Here is a 21,914-nt window from a genome sequence, read left to right as displayed (position 1 = left end):
ACAAAAACCTTTTTAACCTATTAATTTTTGATCTCGCATTTCTCCCATGATGTTTGCTAACTATGGGCCAAAACAGTCGCCACTGCCGGACAGAAGCGCGCACAGTGGGATTTGCGTGTGGTCAAAATACCGCACCACACACACAGCTGTCAAACTGCGTACGCTTTGGCCGCCGTACATCTCGCAACAGACCAACACTACCGTCCGGGGGTCGCGCGCTCTGTACCGCACTGCACGTCATTCGCGTCGGGTCGCGTTTTATTTATCTGGCTTCCTTAGCTTATTATTTTTTTTTAGAACGCGCGCTCAGACAAATTAATTAATAATTTAGCTGTACAACGTAACGATTTGCCGTTGCGTCGCAGTGTACCAAAGTGTTGGTGTGTGTGTGCGTTTTTGTTGCTAATAATTGCGGCACCGTGTTCGGTTTCCCCCGAGAGTGCGGCTAGCTCGTGGGCGGGTGTGCAGCAAAGCAAGGTGGGAAGCAAGGGGAGTGACCGAAGGAGATGCCGAAGATGGCCGCCACCGTCTCGCGATCGTACGCACTCGACGTGCGCGGCTCTGTAGCGGCAAGAATGTGATGCGCGGCGCGGTGAAAGATACAAATTCTTGCCCTTTTTGGTGGAGCGATCTGTAAGAAAGTGTGTGTGAGTTTGTGTTGGTGTGGATCGAAACAAATATCGAAATTATCGATACCGCGGAGCGCGGAGTTGTGATGCTGCGCTGAAGACAACGAGCGAGCAAGATCGAGTTTATGTTTTGTTCTCAAAGGGTCGATTGTCTAAAAAAATTGGTCGAAAAAATATTCATTCTGTAGCCAAATTTGTGAAGAGTAATTTAATTTTGTGCTTGTGTATGTGTGTGTGTATCTGTGCGAGAGAAAAAGAGAAAAAAAGGAAGATCGTCTGAGGATAATGCTGTTGCAGATAAGAATTCCATCACACAAGTGTTGCTAAGCTGTGTGTGTGCGTGTGCGTTTGTGTGCGTCTGCACTTGTATGTGTGTGTTCAGCATCCTCGATGCCGTGCCGTCGTGCTATGACGAGATGGGCAAGGTCAAACAATGCAACAGTAGGGTACGGCACCGGTTGCCCCTTTCGTCCTGTGGACAGGCCACAGTTACGCACAGGCGCGAGCCAACAATCACCGCTCGATCCAGCATCGATCTCGGGCAGGCAGCTCAAGTCCATCCTCGGACGATGGTGAAAACGATGCCAAAACGTAGCAGCAGTAGGCACTTGGTGCTTGCAACGCTGCTGCTTGCACATTTAATTACCTTTGGATTTATAAACAATTGCCTAGGTAAGTTAGACCGAATCTATACGATTCCACTTGTCCCCATTTGCACTAGAGTCTAATGTTGTCATAATTTTCCAAACCGTTACCATCATTGGAAGAGCCAAATTCCCTTCTTTTCAAAGGGCCACAGCACACACAACACCAACCATCAGCCGGGTCGTCCTACCTTATCTGCGGGTGTAACGCCGATAACACGGCGATAACGTAACAAAACACGCTTGTGGGGGGATAACGCTCTTGAACGGTTTGTGTTTGTGTGTGTGTGCGCGTGGACAAGTATCGACAGCCCAATCATTACGGACAAGCTCGGTGGAAGGTGTCATGTCCCGCAGTATCTTATGCTTGCACTGATAAAATGCCCACCAAAAACTAGTAGAAGAAGGTGCCCTTTTTTCAGAGTAGAGTAGGTTTGCGCTGCAAAACTATTTCCCGTTCACGAACAACGACCATCGTCCACGCTAGAGATTCGGGGTTGGAAATGTTTGCTTCAAGTCTCATTCTATGGCTGCGATCGGATGTCTCTAGCCAGTTAGTTAATTGGCGATTTAACGTAGATCCAAGTAACCAATGCAAGATCACTCGAGTTGCCATTGAGGCTTCTTCTTCTTTGGCACAAACAACCGTTGTCGGTCAAAGACCTGCCTGTATCATCAGGAAAGTCAGTCCTACGTATGGGGGCACGACCCATTTGGGGCTTGAACCTATGACGGGCATGTTATGTTGTTAAGTCTTACGAGTTGACGACTATACCACCAGACCGGCATTTGAGGCTGTTGAAATGTTTCTTACTGGTTTGAAATACTTGATCATTGATGTTGGCCGAGCTTGACAAATTAAGGAAGAATGCTGATCTAGTTTCATTTTATTCTTTATCTTCTTAAATGACTATCAAGAGCAGTAGAGATTCGATGTAGCGGTGAGAGCTCGGAATCGGGCCCACCCGATTCCGTGTTTGGAATCAATTCCGGAACCGAACGAAGGGTGACAGGAGAAAGATGGGGGAAGCGGGAAGCGCTTGATTGAACGCCTGGAAACAGTGAAGCAGAGGATCGTAGGACCCGTAGAAAGTACGTCTAGCGGGCAAATGAAGGAAATTGCCAGGAAGCAAGACGCGAGGTGCCACATACAGAGAGATTCGCGCAAGGAGGGTAGGAGCGTCCATTACGTTTACTAGATGTAGTCCACTGATAAGGCTCGCTTGCGCAACTGAACGGCGATCCTGTAGGTGCATTACATACAGCAGGCGACAACGGACGGGGTAGGGAAGAAGAGGGGCGTTAGTGCGACCCAAACAATCTTCTAGGACGTAGCTAAACTACACTGCTTTCAAGCAAACCGGGTCGGTAAAGTCCCTAGCTATCGCAAAGATCATACCCATGAGTTTGTTAGCACGTGACAAAATGTTTTCAGAGTTTGTAAACCATCAGCAAGAACACCCAAGCCTCGAACGACACTAACTCTATTCAGAACAACTGAATCTAGTTTGTAGCTGAAAACGATGGCGTTGGGAGAGCAGGAAATACATGCACAATTATCAATTAATAGGGCGAGAAAGATGACACCTATGGGAGAACGAATCAAGAGAAGATTGAAGGGACATACATACTACTATACCACGTACATGACTAAAAAAATCAGATCATCTGCGAAAAGCAAATTACCAGAGGAACGAAAAACAGTAAATACATTGTTGAAACAAAAGTGAACTAAGTACGCTAAGGTTTGGTCAAATCTGTCGCCCACTAAATAATGTGCGAAACGTGACACGAAAAACCGATCATCTTAAGGCGACTTCTCGTTGAAACTGTAAACTCTTGCGAGCACAGCAACTGTAGTAGTATATTTGTTTTGCGCTCTCTTTGTGGTGAATTTATGCTCCTCCAATACGTGTGAAGGGATTCATTTTTAAAATGTGTCTTCATTGGTTAAAATGTAACGAAAATGGAATTTATGGCCGCCTCAAGAGCATACACGTGCCAACGCATGATGAGGAAAGAGAATGCAATCCTGGTCACGGCACCAATGGCAAGTCTACTCCTTTTTTGGTTTAAATATCGTAAAATAATGTATCGTAATGATACTGGGATACCATGGACCCATTGTTAGAGCCAAATATTTGCCACAACAACCCGCTCCCTTCTTCTCCCCCCTTCCTGCACACCTGCCAGCAGTGCTAGGTTTTGCTAATTCTTTGCACGTGATGAATGGGTTCATGTTCATGTGCGCCCCGCTCTGTCCCCAGTGCGCCTCAGCGGTGCAAATTAAGAGCCCTGCCCTGGTGTCTCCACGCGGTGGTGTGACCGATTCGTGACAAAGTGCTTCACCAGGGCGGCATGAAGTGAAGTGTGTGTGGTGTATGTGTTGTGTGTGCCTGTGGGTTGCGCACTCGATTCTCGATGAGGTTTCCGTTTTGTTTTTGCTGATTATTTTTCCTAACCAGTTTCGTCACGTTCAAAACATTTGGAGAGTATAATATGTGGTTCGCCGGCAGCATATTAAGTGAGCGCAGCAAAACCTTCCCGGTTTGCGCTGTACGCGAGAAGGTTATAGAATTTAAGATCATAGTTGTTTAATGGCATTCTTTTTTTCAATAGAAGTACAACTAGTTTACGTTATTGTGTATTTTATGCAGGTGTATGTGAATCTGTATGAGAAATGCCGTAAAATATCCTTGCATCTTTTGATATTAATGTTGTCCTGTGTATTACGTTCTCAGCCGATCAGTTTCGATTTGATTGTTAGGGGTTGATGACATAATGCAGAAAACGAAGCTGCAGTTTCTCCCTTTGCAGAAGCAGTGGAAATAAAAGGTCCTTTCTCCTTTTGTTGGGTTTTGTACTGTTTCCTTCGATAAACAGTCTACCTGGTGATCAATTTGTGAACCTTATTCCTCGGAAACACTGGCCCTTCTGTTAGGTTTAACGATTTTAAAAGTCAAAAATAGAACCAGATAGCAAATACAAAGTTTGCTAAACGTAAAGAATGAAAGTCGATGAAATCAATCGATTATAATTATCATTTATAACATCTGGACTGTACTTCTTTTAATTTTAATCATCTCTTTCATACTGTTGCGTGATAACCTGTAATTATATGATACTAAACATTATCGACTGCTAACGCTGCTCTCACCCTGGTGCTTCTTGTAGGTGAGCGTAAGTGACTGGCGCAGCATGCCGTTAGTCGCACGATCGAATCTAATCTGGATCGAGAGTTATTTTTCAGTTAATTCATTTATAGGAAGTGATATTTCAAATGATTTTAAACGTATTTCAAGCGTTATCAAAATAATATGGAACAATTATATCTACTGGCAGCTGCTGCTATTCGTGCGTTTATATTAATCGATAAGCTTTTTTCACAAGATGGCGTGTTAATTGTTTTATGACATTTTTATTGCTCTCCGTTCGATTGTGATTAAGATGTCACGTACGTCCTGCAGCTTGCGATCGAGGAGAGAATATCTCTCCCCCAACATTCAAAACTACCCAACTGGTTGATTTTATGAAGGGGCCTCATAAAACTTATAATAAAATATATTCTTAACGTTTTCCATTGTATTCCCTTTTGATCAAAATCTTTTCAACAAACGGATTGCCAGCAGCAAGAATACCTGTTCTGTTCTGTTCTGTTCACGTGGCCTCTCTGTACCTTTCTCATGGTCGTATCCTGCTGTGCTTCGTGGTCTTTCGTGACTCTCGGTTTTCAGGACTTTCGTTGTATCTGCCGATGGGAGAGTTTTATTTTCCCTAAAATTTATTGCACGTGTCGTTGAATTCCGTGCCGTTTGCACACTGCAACTGTCCCACAGTTTATGCAGTCAACAATCCCAACCTTTAACTACGGCAAAACGAAATACCTCCCTCCAAATGTGCTTGTTGTTTGCTGCAACACTGTCTCCCTGTTCGAACACTTCCACTTGCGGAGGTGATCAACCCCGTTGCGCAGCATCGAAAGCAAGAAGAAGGTAAAGGTGCAGCCACTCACGCATGCGCACATTTCCTCGCTGGCTGGCTGTGAGCGAACATTACTGGATGCTGGATGGCTAAGGAGGGGGAAAAAACAAAACAAAACACACCAATACTACCACGCACGCCAGAAACTGGAAGCACTTGGCTGCGTGGCTGATGCGCTGGGATGAAGGAAATGACGAAACACGTCACCAGCAGCAGCGGCCGCAGCAAGAGCAATTGCGGAAAACAAGCAAAGGAAATGACCTCGGTCCAGCAGCAGCAGGAGGGCGGCACAGGGAAGCAAGAAGAGGCCAAAGAACTGCGTAAGGTGGGTGGAATTGAAGGAAAAAGAGAAAAAGCGAGGAAACAAGTCGATAGTAGAATTGGGAAACTTGTATGAATTGGGAACGCACAGTAAGAATGAACAGAAAAGGAAGAGCAAAACGGCTTCAAACGAAAATAGAAAAAAAGGTAGTACAAAAAAAGAAAGAAGCAACTGCCCAAAATAAAACGAGCGAAAAGAGAAGACGACCCCGGTGGTGTAAAATAAGAAAGAAGGTGTGTAAAGCTCGATAGAACGATAAAATAGCTTAGAACAAAACAGAAAATCTAACGCAGTGTGAAATGGAGAAGAGAAAACGAAAAGAATGTAATGCGTGTAAGGAACGAATAAAGAAAAAAAACGAGAAGAGGAGAATGAAATATACATATGGGGAGGAACGTTTGTCACTTGGTTGTGATGGTGTGGTGGAAGTCTAGCTCTCTATAGCAAGTGATGCAGCCTTTTTTGAAGGTTCCAGAATAGCTGGAAAACCTGAAATTTGATGCCACAAACGAATATTCCAAGACAATCTGGACGAAGGTGGAAAATCCTTCTTTTTCTAGCACAATTTCTGGACGTTGCAGGCGTTTGGCGGTCGACGCGTGTTCGAAATAGAACGAGCGAGAGCGGTTGTTGTGGTAAATCTTGAGAGCTCTCAACGTCAACGACGACGACGGCTGCTGCAGCCCGTCTTTTCTCCGCCCCGAGAGTAGTTTCCACAATGTATGTATGTAATTTTCTTCCAAATTCGTACCCGTGTTTGTGCTCATGCGTAAGATCTTAGCCCAGACTAACCGGCAAACCATTGCACAAACACACACACACACGTAAGCTAAGAATGATTTAAAGACGATCGATCTTTTCCGCTGCCACCCATTGCACGCACACTCGCATAACCCGGCTGCGGGCTGGAGGAAAATGTGCTTCTGATGTTGATGTGCTGCTGGTGCCTGCCTACCTCCAGCCGGGTCCAAGTTGGAGTGTGTGTGTGTGTTGTTGGCTCGCGGAAAATCAAACCACAAACGCTCGCGTGAGGGAATCCCTGGGACCCGCGGGGTCTCTCTGTCTCGAAGTAGGAACAGTCGGCATATCTTCGCATGCTCCCTTCAGCAAACACACGGAAACGGTGAAAAGCGAGAAGGAAGGCAACACACCAATAAAACAACAACAACAGAAGAACAACAATAAGTTGCGATCTCATAACAAGGCACTGATCGTTTTTATTTATTTTCCGTCCTACGCTGCCTTCTAGAGCTGCTTGGCGCGATTCAAGCACCTCGGGCACGCATATTCCGCGCTCATATTCTCTTTCTTTGCTGTATCTATGCCAGCAACGTAAGGAGTAAGGTGAAGTGATCGTGATCATCATTACTAACGATTTTTGGCTGCGGGTTCGAGCCAGCAGACTCCGTTTGACACGAAACGAAGCGGGCTGTGGTGAGGTGAAGGAACACGCAAGAAACTCCCGAATGGGTGGAATATCATTGCGTCCCATTCTTTCGAGTCCGTTGCCCGTGTGTATGTGGTTTTTCGATTGTCTATGGATGCTGAGAGCTGAGACTGAGGCTGAGGTCTACATACACACACACACCACCCGTTTTCGAACTTGCGAGGCAACGTTTTCCTCGAATTTTGATTGATACACGCAGATAAATGCTCGATCATTAGTCATTTTTCTTGCGTTTGCGTGGTTCGGGCGGGCGAACGAACGAACGAATGACCGTTCTTACACAGGAGGACCAAACATCGAAGCAAAGGGGCGCTGCACAAGAATTGAATGGAACAACAAAATAGCACTGTATTTCTGCTGCTATAGCCGTTGTTTCGCTGGGATGGAAAGCGTTTCGTTATTACCCGACCTTGAGGCACAAACGGAAGAGGTCAAGTTATGTATTTTTCTCTTTCCTCTTTTCGGGTGTGTGTGTGTGTGTGTGTGTTTATGTATGGATGTTACTTTACATCTTGCACGATGCTAATTTGCATGAGCTTGGACAGAAGATGGTGCGCGAATGGGCAGTGTTGGTGTGATTTGGGTCCCCAACTAACTTCCCAGACATGTTTCAAAGGAAAGTTTGTTTAATATTTTTTTGCTATCTGTTATATTCAATTTTTAAGAAACATTTTAAAATGGAAGTGCCAAAGATAAATATTCAGCTTCTGGTGCTACAAAGAGCTGGGTGGAGCTACATCGGAGGTGCGGAGCTCGAATTGAGTGTTGAGTTAATCGGTTCTGCGGTGAGTTGCAGTTGAGTTTACATAGGTATATAGTTTCATGGATCTGGAATAAGCCTGAGGAACTTCTTTGATATTGCAGAGCTGTATTGTGCGTATGGAGCTCCATCGGAGGTCTATTGAGCTTGCAGAGGTAGATTGAGGGTGCATAGGTACATTGAGGGCGCAGAGTTAAGTTGAAAGTGAACTGGTACGAATGTATTCGTACTTTTTTGGACTTCCAGAGTTACAATGAGCTCACAGAGCAAAACTGAGAGTGTGGAGCTACATTGAGCTTTCAGAGCTACGATCAGCATGCAGAGTTACAACAAGCTCTTTCCTCTATCTTTCTCCAGTTTAGCCAGTTTATATAACACATGTTTCTGTTATGATTGATAGTAAATTATCTTTTGTCTGATACGATTGAATTCAATTTCCAAGGATTTGCGGAGAGTTGGCATAACCATTTTTATTTATATTCATTTATATCTATATGTGTGCGACCATGTAGTACTTGTAAATGGTACGGAGCTTGATCCAATGACTGTTGAAAGCTTACATAGATACTTCTAATTCCAAAATACTACTACATCACTTGTTTTCCTGTTTATTATTTTCCAGATTAACACAACTTCACAGTAACACAATGTAATTAGTAAAGCTATTAATTGGATGATTAGCGCGTTTTGTTCAAGCTAACGTTTAATAAAGCCCCGACAGTTATCTCTACCATCATGAGGATACTTTTCAATATTTTTTCAATCTGTTATGTGTATAGAGGATATTATAATATATTCAAACACGCAAAATGTAACGCTCCAATTCCTGTGTAACAAGTTTTTATATATTGAAAGTGCAGTGTGAAATTGCTCTTGCTTATTTGATGTATCCTTAACACGTTATTTCAATTCCAAACAAAACAGATGAACGTCTGTTTGCACTGCAACAACGTCAAATTCTTTCCCTTCACCTTTTTCTGCTAAGTTGGCACCTATAAGCAAAGTCGGTGAGACGTTTTTTAAAGTGATTATCCGTTTAAAGTCCCCGGCTGCCCTCCACCATTGTCAAGGTGACATTGAACAGTTTAACGCTGTTAATCCAACACCAATATTGACCGAAACGAAAGATAGCTCGGGCAATGGGGCACATTTTTAATAGCACGGCAAATAGATGAGTTTTTAGAGATGCAAAAATGTATCCTACACACCAAAAACAAAGCAAAAAAAATCGCAAAACTGACTAATATTTGCATTTCCCCAGCACTGCGAGAGTTGCGATGTTTGCACAATCTGGCTCACCGTTTGTTTGTCTTTGCACGCCTAGGCTTTGTGTGGATCGTCAAACACATCTGGTGATAAATATGGGTGACGTCTATCGTTCGAAAATGTGTGGAATAGAATTGCGTTTAAATCATGAATAAATAGTAGAGTAGACTTCGGTTCGCTTTTTATCTGTTAAATAAAATACTAAAACTTGAAAAAAGCCTAGGAAGAATACCTAAAGGTTGTTGAATCTTTTCTCACGAATGCAAGATAACGGCGTCCATTAATTAAGAGATTAACCATCTCTTAATTAAGAGGTGTTTATCTTTAATCTCGTTCAAGCGGATAGCATTGCTATCTCGTGATTAAATTGACACTAGCTATGCCAATGTGTAAGAACAGAATGTTCTTTTTGTTCAATAAAATTTGTAGCCTTGTGATAAATCAGTATTTGCAGTATCTTTCAAACCATTTTGTATGATGGCGTGCCAACTGTACCAATATTCTCCCGAAAGCAACCCAATTGCTTCCCAAACAACCGCCCCAAGCAAGGATGCACGCCATCATTGACCGGTTCCTTCACTCCGGTCCAGCTGGCGCAAAATTGGATTCAATCAATGCAATTACTCTCGAACTTCTGGCTGCTTCCATGCGTCTCCAGCTCCAGCTCTACCGGTTTTCCCCAACTCACTGTGTTCCTATCCTGTTAGGCCTTTTGGGCCTTGAAACCTTCCCCCCTTGCTGCTGGCGATCTTCTAACGATCGAACCATGGCTTGTAAGACGCATTTGTCTTGACGCTCCATTACCTCTGCAGGCAGGCAGGCAGGCTGTTGGTGCAAACGGTAGAACGATGTGCAAACGATTCAATTACTGAAATAAATACGTACGAGATATTGCATGCGTGTGTGTGGCATTGTTTTGGCTGGAGTCTTCCATGGCTGACTGATCAATTGACTGACAAGAGCTTTGAGGTTCCTAAATTTGACCCATCTCCCCTGCCGGAGAAGGTGTTTCGTTAATGCTGGTTCTCTCTCTCTCTCTCTCTCTCTTTTGTCTTGTGTGTGTCTGCGTGGTCGAGATGCAAACCGGACGGCGCAGAAGAGAAAGGTTGTAATGATTGGGCTTATTAGGTACACCGTCGGCACAACGGCACCGTCAACCGTCACAATTACCAACGTCAACGCTTCGGAGCACATCCTTTGGGAGTAATTTCTACTACCCCGTAAAGAACCCATCGTTTGGCGTTTCACGGGTGAGAAATGTCAAAGTTTTGACAGCTTGGCTGGCAACATCTGACAGACGGGTGGTGGTAATGTTGCATAACGACCGGTAGCAGACGAGTAGCGTTCTAGGTGGTAACAAGGGAGATAAATTGGGATTTTGCAGTTAACTAGACGGGAACGAAAACTGCACAAAATCATGCTTTTGCCGTGGTGGTTTGCTCGGTTGGTTGAACGGTTTGAGCGAGCTAATTCCAAGTGTCACCACTTGAGGCCGCTGTGTAAAGCCAAGAGTTAAGGTGAGGTCTATACGGCAAGAAGCCGGTCTGTTCGTAATTTGCATACAATGCTTCGTTGCCGACTAGAAAGTAGTTTCTTGTTCCAGTTTTTTTTATATATTCCGTGTCATTTGACTGTTTCCTCGATCTAGGTAAGTTCTCAATACACATCTGTGTATAATGCACGGTTGTAATAATAAAAGAGTCTCCAATCTTTGCACTCCTCTTTGCCTGTCTAGAGAGATTGTACAATGAACGTTAATAAGCCTTCGATAAGCTAGCTTCGTTGACAGCAATGGCGACACAGAGGGCGAGACAGATTTCCTGTACATCTTGCTGACGCGCAATTACCTATCGAGAATATTGAATATTTGTTTTACCAATGTAACAAATAGAATTTGATAGTGTCCTTTTCAGAGGTTCTTCTTCCTAGGTTTTCTAGAATTTTGATCACTTGTTAACAAACTACTAAACGTCAGACACTTATGGACAACTTGGAAATAGAGCGGGTTCAGTATACTTCTTTTGTTCAAATCCAAAGTCGGGCTAAATTGACAATAAACTACTAATTTTCTATGATTTCAAAATACCTGATTTGCTGTCTGAAGTTGAAGAATACATCTTTTGAAGTGTTGAAATTGCACGTCTATATTTGCTGTCTGGAATTCGTTCAAGCTCGTTTGCTAGACTTCAAACAATGGTCCTTCGAGCCGGATTTATTGGGTTGAGTCCATAACCCCACAGGCGCTATCCCACTTTATAATTGTGAAAACCTTTTTTTGGTTATCTATAAATGTTATCTTAAATATTTGTTTAAACGAAAAGCATGATGCTCTGTTTATTTCGTTCATGTATGCCAGCAACATGCTGTAATCTGCGATCTGTCGTTGAGTCTTGCAGTGTGATGCTCCAAAAAGATCATCACAATGAAAATATGTATAATCACAATGGTAAACAGCTTCGATTAACACCAGGCGATGTCTTAATTCTCACCTCGCACTGCATCATTCAACTGAAGCCGTTCGGTTGACACACAGCGCGGTGTCCTAGGTGTCAAACCAACCAGCTAAATGTTTGCACTTGAAGATCAATTCACAGTGTCACACACTCCAGACTCGATATTGACCGAAGAATGTTTCACATTGCGAACAATAAGTGTCCAAAAGAAACTGGACCGAAATGGTGATCGAAAAATAAATTAGACTCGTTCAATCGCACAAATGGCGAGATCATGTTCATCCATTTTTAGAAGTGCTTCCAAAACGGCACGATTTCGTTAAACGAGTGGCAGATATGATCGTGCCGCGCGAGCACAGGCCGCCTGATGATGAGCTCACGTCGGCCGATGGGGAGAAGTGTAGTGTGCGAAAAGCGCAAAAAACAACACACCGACCAACAAAAAAACGCATTTCTTCTCCATCATCATCTGTGTGCAGGCTGGGCGGTCAAGATCGTAAAGATTCGCTTCCCAAACTTCCCACCCAGTGTCTTTCCACTCGTGCTAGAGGGAGAGACAGAGAGAGAGAGAGAGAGAGAGAGAGAGAGAGAGAGAGAGAGAGAGATTTCAACCTACAGCAGCCAGCAGTCAGCAAAACAACAAGTCGTACACACTTTCTTTAGCAACCAGCACCATATTGGAGTTGTAGTGTGCCACCTTTAAGTTTTGGCTAGAATGGAACTTTGAAAAATACAAAAAAAAAGTTTAACATCCACACAGACACAACCATACCTACCTCAGTGGGAAATAATAATGAGTAAAACATAACAAGACAAGTTAAGTGATGATGATCATACGTTTTATTTCGCGCATAATATTTCCCGAAACGCGCAAACACGACGTTGGTCGTCAAACGGAGCTTCAGGTTCTTGTGCGAACGAGTCGACTAAAGAGGTGGAACCGATGATGAATTTAGCGGGCCCTGTAACTGGTTAGCAGCTGGGTTTTGGAAAGACTGTGTGCCCCAAAGTAAGAACACATAAAATCTTTGCCCCCCACAATGCACAAACACACACACACACGCGTGTAGACACTGAACGCAGTCTCAGGATGCCCCTGATCACGACACGACGGCGAAAGACGCGTTGGGCGCAGTGATATCCTTCATCGCGCAAGGCAAGAACAGTGAAACACACGCGAAAGGCAGACGAGCGAACATGAGGCTCGTTGCATGTTGAATTATTATGCTGGTGTGGTATACGCTAGTCCTCTGTTCTTCCACTCCCTGGCATTATGGTTTCAGCAGCGAAGAAGACAATTTTCACTTTATCCGTCTTGTGTTTGGGAAGGTTCATTTAGGATTCAAATTAAATTATGACTATGGGGAAATGTACATAATTTTCAGTGTCTCGTGATCGTCGCCTGGCGGATGCTGAGGATGGGGGGAGAGAACAAGAGCTGAAAATGCACTGGCCAGGGGGGGCGTAACAAGCGAGGAGACACACCGTACGGCATAATGAATGACAGTTTCCGTGATCCTTATCTGTAATTATATGCAGTTATTGTTTATGCGCTATAAATTTAATAATTTGCTAGATCATTTATTTAATGAATTCATGAGGTCTCTGGGGTTACCTTGCTTTATGTCCTTATTATGTTTCGTTCGTTTCGTTCTCGTTATTGATCTTGTTGATTGAGTTTTTACATAGTTTTTTTTTATAATTTGTTCAAGAAGAAAGAGAGGCTTTAACTATTGAAATCAGTTTTTTGACCTTTTTTTGTATTTTACAATTGAAAGTTGGTGGATATAACAAGTTCTTATTAAGGACTCTATGGTGTATGCTAGATTTATCGTCTGATTTTAACCCGTTTTGAATTGATATATGTACTACGAAACCAACTTCAAGATGAAGTGAGATTTTGAATTTTGAAATCTGAACCTTTGAAACAACTTTTCCAATCAAAAGTAGACCATTCGTATCCACAACCACTGTGGCTCTGGCACCGAGATTTCCATATGCATGGAAGAAGAAATGGTTAATAATTAAAGTGTGCATCGCTGGCGGCTCGCTACGCTGATGACGATCAACACAAATTCCAACCGAGCTTGACCACAGGAAGTGTCCTAACGAGAGTGCACTGCATGAACAAACAAACAAACAAACAAACAAAAAAAAAAAAAACCCGCGAAGAAGGACGGTTAAACAACACCGCAGCGCGACTCTCGAATTAGCATAAACATGAATATTGGTTGTCGTTTTTGTTGTCGCGTGCGTTCGCCTTTTTGTTTGACGGCTGATTTGTGTTGCACCTTCCGCATTCCCCACGTCGATTGAATATTAAATATATATTCAACACAAAATTTATTGTGTATCTGTGTGTGTCGCAGGAGAAATTCCGGACCTGAGGCCTGAGGGGCGTGTTGGGGAAGCAGGAGAGGAAAAAGTAAACAAGAATGCAAAAAAAAAGCAAATAAAACTAAACACTGCTTGCATCGCACGAACCTCCAAGTTTGAGCTGGAGGACACGGAGGACGAGAAGCTTCCTGCATTACGATGCAAAAGTGATAAAGTTTGGCGTAAAAATCTTGTTCTTTCTACTGGTTCCTGCACACACACAAACACACTTTATGTTGCCATTTTTGTCTGTTTATTTCTACATAATATTCGGTTAATTTATGGACACTGGGGGCAGGTTTAATGTTTCTTGTTCGTTGCTGCCTTTAAATGATCGATTTTGCGACTCACACACCGTGTGCGTGCTTTCTTTTTTTGCTTATATGTTTATTTTAACGACCGAATGATTACAGATGGACAGGGAAGGAAAGGAGGTGGGGATCTTCCTCTTTACTCGGTCAGAATTAAGACGACGCAAGCCGACCCCAAGACAGCCAAGGGAGATAGAGAGAGAGCGAGAGAATGGTTTGTTAGCGTAAAATGGGCAATTAAATTGGACAGCAAACGACACCATCGATCGGATTGGGGAACACGACCGCCGGTCAGGTGCCCCGGAGACGACGAGATTGATCGTAAGGAAATCCTCGAAAATGGTGATATAAGCAGCAGTGGTCGTGCAGTGTTTGGCGAGCAGGGATAAAACGAACGAATAAAAGAACAAAACAAAGCTGAAATAAAAGAGTGAAAAAAACTGAGTGGGAAAGAAAAGAAAAAAGTCCAGAGAGTGTGCTAGAAAGGTAAAAAAGAAGAAGAAAAACACCAAAGAATATGCAACATTTCGAAAACGCAACCGGGGGGAGCTAAGGAACACATAAAGAGAAGATAATCATTGATGAGCAAAGGGGGAAAAGGCTGGGTTTTTGAACGAAAAAAAAAACAAGGCAAAATAGAAGAAGAAAGAACACGGGACAAGGGAAAAACGAGAATACGAAGGAAACGAGTGGGAAAAAGGTGATTGAAAAGTTGTAAAGGCTTAACAAGATGTGTCCCAGCGACGTCGTGTCGTGCCTTCTTCACTTTACCTCTTTTTTTTTGTCTTCAGCCAAGGTCCTGAAGATCGAAGAAATCTCACTGGTACTGCTGCTCGTTAGTGAGAGGTAAGAGGGGAGTTACACACAGTGCCGGTGTGTTGTTGCTGGTGCTGGTGTTGGTGTGTTCAGGTTTGCCCATGCGCGCAGCATCCGTTGATTGGATTGAGATCGTTAATCGAACGAAGGAAGAGGGAGGTGGGTTCGCCTTCATCGCTCGCCTCCTGCTCTGGCTCTGGCTCTTCTCTGGCTCCTCTCTTTATCGAACGAGTGGAGGACTGATTGATCGTTTAGTGACCGTCTCGTTTCTATCATATTGATTTTCGAATTTTTCGATTTCCTTTTTTGACTTGAGTTTTCTCGTTTTTGCTTTTCGTTCTTCTTTCTTTGCTTTCCATTCTTACATCATGCTTACCAAATTATCATCTTTCATTGGTTACTTATGCCTTTAACTATGTGCTAGATTTCTTGTGTTTTCTTTGTTTTTGGACGGCTCGAGACGGTTCTTTTTTTACTAACAGTAGAATGATATTATATTTAATTCTATGGTAATTTTGTATTTTCATGTCTTTGCATGGCCAACATTTTAAGCCGCCTACTTCCGAACAATTCTATATCTCGCTGAAAGAGTCTATTATATGACTGAACGAATCTACAACTCGCTGAACATGTCTATATAATCCTCGAAAACCCTGTAAAACCATATCCAATACTTTGTTTTAAAGGTTTAACATAAATAACATTGAAAGTTTTACTAATGAGTTGAATTGTTCAAAGCATTAATAAATGCGTAACAGTCTGCAATTTTTTTTACGAAAACTTATTCTCGTGACGGTGAAATTACATCATTATGAGCAAAAAAAAATCGCTATTTAATTCATTTATTAGGAAATCTTAGATTATTGAAACGTCAATGGTGTGCTTTAAGCATTACCTTTGATTTATTTACAGTCATGAGAAGTCATTTTAAACTTGTTAATTGGCAAATACTTCAGGTGACCATTTTGCCCCGCTTTCCCTTAATAAATTGCGCTTTGCCTGCTACTATCTCAATTACACTGCAGTCGATGATTATTCGGTAAATGCTCTGCTCTTATCATTGCTTACACATTTAATCAAGTTTAGAATTTGATTATTAAAAACAAACGAGAAGTCCAAAAAAACTTGTTGAAGTAAACGCCAAATAAATGTGAATGATTGCCACCGAATTCTGATAACCATTGCGTTCGCTGCGGCTTCTTTTGCTTTAATTTCCTTAGCCCCCGCCTTGGTCTGGCCCGCTTTGGGCACTGTTGGCCACCTCCGCTCCAGTGTTTTGCTTGCATTAGAGAGAAGAAGAAGAAGAAAAAAAATCAACGGGCACATCTTAAAACGGCCGTGCCGCCGGTTAGCCCCATCGCAGCAATGTTTATGTCGCAGCTTCGGTAAACATTTAGCTGCCGCGCGCCCCCTTGTTTTCCGCGTGCACAGTGCGATGTGTGCCTGCGAGCTAAGGAAATAGACCCCGGTGGCTCCCGGAATTGCCCCGGTGTGGAAATATAAATACACCTCAAGCACACATCATTGCTCTGGGCCTCGGTCGTTCTATTTTCTCCCTCCAATTTCTCCCTCTACTGCCTTTTCCTCTCTGTCACGTAGTGTCAACTGGGTCGGTTAGTACCCCACCCTCTTTTGTTACCGTGGGCAGTGTTTGAAATGGGCGTCGGTCTTTTTGTTGTCGTTTAAAACGGCTCACTTGGTTGGGCGTCGGAAAACTGTACCAATTTTGGTCGGCGTCCAAGGTGGGCTTCCAGTGGCGGTGTCCCGCGCTTTAATGTGTCGGTGTCCTTGGTTGTGGCTCGTGGGGGACCCCGCCGGCAGGTCATGGATGATCGCTGGCCGTAGATCAAAGGCTGGGTTTGCTCCCGTTTGCTGGGCGGTATATATTTATAGGGAAATTGCGGTCATGTACAAAGGAAAATGTGACGTCACCTTCCGTTAAGATGATTAGATTCATTCTCCACTTCTTCAAAGTCACTTTTAGGGTATTTGTTTTGCAAAAGGCACAGTGAGTTACTCATGAAAAAAATCAACAACATGCAGTCTCAAACACACATGCACACGGCATGAAATTGCATCTTTTGTGACTGATTCTGATACGCCCTGGACACCGGAAGAGACTTTGTGCGCTAGAAATGGATAGGTGCAAGCCTGATAGAATGTGTGGGGACAGTGCTACAGTGGAGCAGCTGCTTCCTTTCATCGTGCTGCCGGCATACCACAGACAACACAACACCGCCACCGCGAGGGAAGCCAGTAGTGGGAGTCAATTATATGGTCCCGGGGTTCCGATGCAGCACAACATCAAAGGAGAGCGTGTTTTAATGCGTGTTCCTGAAATACGCCGCCGGAACGAAACGAATCCGGCCCAAGAATGTGCTCCGGAAGAGGAGGGAGCATGCGGTACATGGAGGACAGTGGTGGTATTCATGTTGTATATGAAATTTCCATGCTCGGGAATTTCCAGCAGTGGGTAGAGTGTGGTTTTGACGTGTCTGGGAGGCCAATTCATTTTTCCAACCAAAACTTCACTTTTGACTGGGAATGAAATATAAATTCTGATGAGGAGTTGTATGTGTTTGTGTGTAATATTTGACTTTTCTGCCATATTTCATTCGTTCTAGCAAGTGTTTAATTAGCACAGCTGTACAAGTATGGCTTTTGCAGAGCTCCAATGTTTTCGGGTACAAATTCCATCATATTAACGTTTAATTAGAATATTTAACATTGATTCAAATTGTTCGAGTTTTCTCTTATAGGATTTGAATTTTCTCATAATAATATACAAAATACACTGTCAGGAATGTTCTTCAATTAGGAATCGCCAATAATAACAAGCACAATGTTTATAAGATTCATTAATGTTTTATCAGAATTAGTTTTGTCAAGATAAATGTCAACGAATAGTGTAAAATGAGAAATTCAACGCAAGTTAATCGTTAGTACAAACTTGTTTGGAACATTGTTAGAACCTTAAAAAATAGGAGCACAGGAGGTCTAGAGTAACTTCAGATTCTAGCAAAACATCCTTAGTACATCGATGTTTAGTATTCCAATTCGGGCATTTGATTTGATCCATTACGTTAAAAGAGCAAAATTGTCAGTCTGTGTCTGTCCAAAAATTTGTCAAAATTGATTTTTGCCTCAAGTGGTTTTTATAAGACATCTGCAATCAAATGTCTGTTATTATATATTAAAAAGTTGGTCATATTATAATAAGTCACAAGTAGCTAATATTAATATAATATGAATATATAATGCATTTCCCACTTCCACACGTTGTTGTTCTATAGAAGAGAAGAAGATACATCTTCTGTTCCTACATTAAAACGCTTTTTCGATGTTAAATACTTTCCTTTCAACGCGCACATACCGCTTACTGAAGAATTGCGCCCTCACTGATTGATTAATATACTAGCAAAATAAAATAAAAATAAACACACTAACATTCTTTTGGAGGTCGTCATTCATGGTGCAAACCACCGCAGCGGGTACGTTCTTCAGTGCGCGTGAAAGAGCTTGCAAATCGCATCTCTCCGCAGGGGTATAGGGTCGGAAAAACAACATCAAACAGCCGAAAGTCCTACGCAATGGTTGGGACGAATTGCACACCACGCGCGGAGCACAGGAAGCAGGAACAAATCAACGCGCACTGACTGGCTAAAAATATAAATGCAAAAGTAGCCGGCCGGGCCTTAGGCTCCCATCGATCAATTCATCAGTCTGCTCCCGAACGTGAGTGCTCGTAATGCTCTCTCGGCATGTGGGAAATCAGTGCAGTGTGGCGTCGGGGTTCGATCGATCCATCCGCCAGACCATAAATAAGACCGGAACGGTAAAGTGAAGGCACCCGAAAATGGCACTGGAGGCGGATTTCGTGGTGTTGATCTTTTCTCATACCCCTCAGTTTGGTGCAATCGCGCGATATTGCACACCTTTCTCTAACACCTGCCGTCGTTTGCGGTGGAACGATAACAAGCGGCTGAAAATTTAAATCTTTCGTTAGGTGTCTTGCTGTGGTCGATTATTTAAATAGTTGTTGGCACTTCAGCACTCGCACTTTTGCTTTTAAAAGTAAATTATATAGAGATCAAACACTTTTTACATCCAGATTTTGTTACGGAATTACATGTTGAGCAGTGCTCCGTAGCTTTATGATATAAAACTTCCTTCAGCTTAGTTCATGTTCCACTTACACTGCTTCAACCCTCAGTACGTCAGCGTTACGAAATTAGCCTTTTCTTGTCGTGCCGTGTCGGTTATCTTAAGCAAGCGACCTAGACGTCGTGCGGCTTATGCGAAATACACGCCCCAGACATGGTGCCGTTGTCCGGGGGACGCGTGTAAAGCAAACAGGGCGGAGAACTACTTGACCCTTGAGCAGCGTTGAAGCTGGTGAAAAACCCTCACGTGCGCGGGGGGACAAGCGCAAGCAAACGTTTGGAAGGCGACGAAATTGAACCGTGATGCCGAACACAACAAGAGATCAGGTTTTGTGCCCTCTTCTTCTGCGTCTTGTGTTTGTACCGTAGAACCAAACCTCGAGCCCCCAGGACGGACCCGTCTGTGTAACCTGAGTACGTGCCATTGAAAATAGACGGACGAGCCTGTCTGAGATTCGGAGCTTCGGTTTGGAACCGCACGGATTGCGTCCTCCGGCCCTGGGGATCTCATGCACACCATCCGATTGCGGGATGTTGAGAATCGATGACGAAGATGAAGGAGAAAGGTGTGAACAGTTTCCTTACATATCTTCGGGTCTTTTGTTTTTTGTTTTTTTTTTTGGTACATGGATGAAGGGTTATTTCTCTCTTCATTTTGCCGATGTTGTGAAGTACTGTGTCGTGAGACTGCGTCTCGTTTGCGGGATGGGTTCGCGCTAGTCCTCGAAAGGTGGTTCAAGTGTGAAATAAGGCTTCAAGTAGCGCATTCGCGACGTGGTAGGTAGGTGTGTGTATGAAGGGCAAGGAGTACACAGTATTCGCAGAGTGTACATCCTGTGCTGCAGCAGATTTGGAGCTCTTGTACCACAGTACCAGAGAGCCTGGATGTGTGTAAAGTAGGCTCGACGCTGGTTATTGCGATGATATGAAGATCCTGTACTTAGTATAGGATAGGATGATGGATATAGAAAAAGAGAGAATTTTTTAAATGATGCTATTAAATACGGAGTTTAATATCGTGGGATGGTTGAAAAGGAGAGTGAAAATGCTGTTTAACGAGATAGATAAATGAATGAGATCGCCAACACTGAATTATATATGATGTTGTACAAAATTACTTTTCTGACACACATTTTACTTGTTAAATTATTATTATTTATTTTACTATTTGAGTATTATTTCCTGATATTCCTGTTTGAATATTATTTTGTAATCAAAGTATTGGTTGACATAGTAATAGCGTGATACATTATTTTTAATGATCTAGTTTACTTTCAACAAAATGATAGTACAAGACTATTTATATACTAATCAGCAGCTTCTGAAGTGCTTTCTTTTTGTCTGTTTAACATTACCAACCCCCAGTCGATTGTATTTATTGCTTACTTTACAGGCTATTTGAGTGACAGCCTTATAGAGCCATCGGTAAGTCGTAAGTCTAATGCCATCGAAGCACTGAGTTCAAACCTCAAAAGCATCGACTCGTCGGTTGTTTTTAAAAACAAATCTCGCTGATTCTCTTTCACTTATAAATAGGTTATGTTGTGGTACTTTGAAACATGCAGCCTTTTAATTATTATCTGCGGTTATGTCAAAATACGCGTAAGAGCAACTCATAATAATAAAAAAGGTTGGTTTTATAAATCCCAATTAACGATGGATTTGAAATTTAAACTTTTCTGGACCATCATAACCTCCCACAAGAGATCACTGAGCTTGGATTTATTCAATAAAATTTAAAATAAATATGCAGCATTTTTCAACAATAAGCGGATTTAGCTTACCGCATATTACATCAGCCAACTACCTACCACGACTGTTTGTGCCCTTGAAATTGGTCTCAATGTAGCGCACCAGTCACCAGCAAGCCTGTTCGTTCCGGCTGCAAGTAGTACTACAATCCTTGAGACGCGCATGTTGCTTATGCAAATGCAGCGAAAGGAACGCGCGCGCCCGCTCTTCCGCTACCTTTGCAAATCAGAATCGAGAACCGATCGACAACTTCTGGTCCCCCCTCCGGTTATTTATTCGGCTTTGTTTTGTCGTCGCACTCGTTAAAATTCAGGACCACTTTTCTCTCCCTTTGCTTGTTTTTTTTTTTGGTTCCGTGCAATGTAAAAAGGGGAAGAATTTGAATAAAAATAATGAAACCTAATTACAATTGCAAAATCACATGCACAGTGATGTCGCCAAACTGTTCGCATTTTCTGTGTGTGAGAAAGCGAGAAAGAACGAGTCTTTTGGTTACATTTTATCGATGAAAATATACCAATAATGCAACAAGAAGGTAGAGGTAAAAAGCGCACAAGAAAGTGGCCACCCGGGGGAAACCCGGGACCGGGGGTCTGGCATGAAGGACCCTCCAAACCGGAGGGTACACCGAGTGGCTAATAGGTTTCATTCTCCACGGTTTTGTTTGCTTAAAATACGTTAAATTTTTTATGTTTTTGCTGCTTGCGTACCAGCCTCACCTTCCTCCGGCGTATGATGAAGAGGAAGGAGCAGAGCTGGGCGGACGGCGGACATACTCTTGTGGGCATTTGCGTATGGTGCGTTCGTACGTACGGTCATCGTGTTGAGAAGAAGCTCAAGTGTGTATGTGCATACACGTCCTCTGTATGGGGCCGTTCGATTGCGCTGTGTAAACACTAGCTCCAGCTGCTGTTGCTGAACCCTCCGGCACTGACCATTGCTGTGGTCATCTTAAACAGACAAAAAAGCAGGAAAAGATATTATAGATGGCAAA

The 21,914-nt window shown here is 43.0% G+C and overlaps 1 protein-coding gene across 1 annotated transcript in view; it reads left to right on the top strand.

Moving 5' to 3' along the window:
- Positions 1 to 153: 153 nt before the first annotated feature.
- Positions 154 to 21,914, top strand: part of LOC120956514 (low-density lipoprotein receptor-related protein 6) — a 31,777-nt gene continuing 10,016 nt past the window's right edge. The window contains exon 1 of the mRNA XM_040378015.2: positions 154 to 1,301. Coding sequence (XP_040233949.2) covers positions 998 to 1,301 — 304 coding nt within the window. The 5' untranslated portion in view covers positions 154 to 997. The remainder of the gene's footprint in view (positions 1,302 to 21,914) is intronic.

This window comes from Anopheles coluzzii, chromosome 3 (genome assembly GCF_943734685.1).
Source record: "Anopheles coluzzii chromosome 3, AcolN3, whole genome shotgun sequence".
Classification (NCBI taxonomy): Eukaryota; Metazoa; Arthropoda; class Insecta; order Diptera; family Culicidae; genus Anopheles; species Anopheles coluzzii.
Note: the sequence above shows the minus strand (reverse complement) of the source record. Positions and strands in the feature narration are given on the sequence as shown.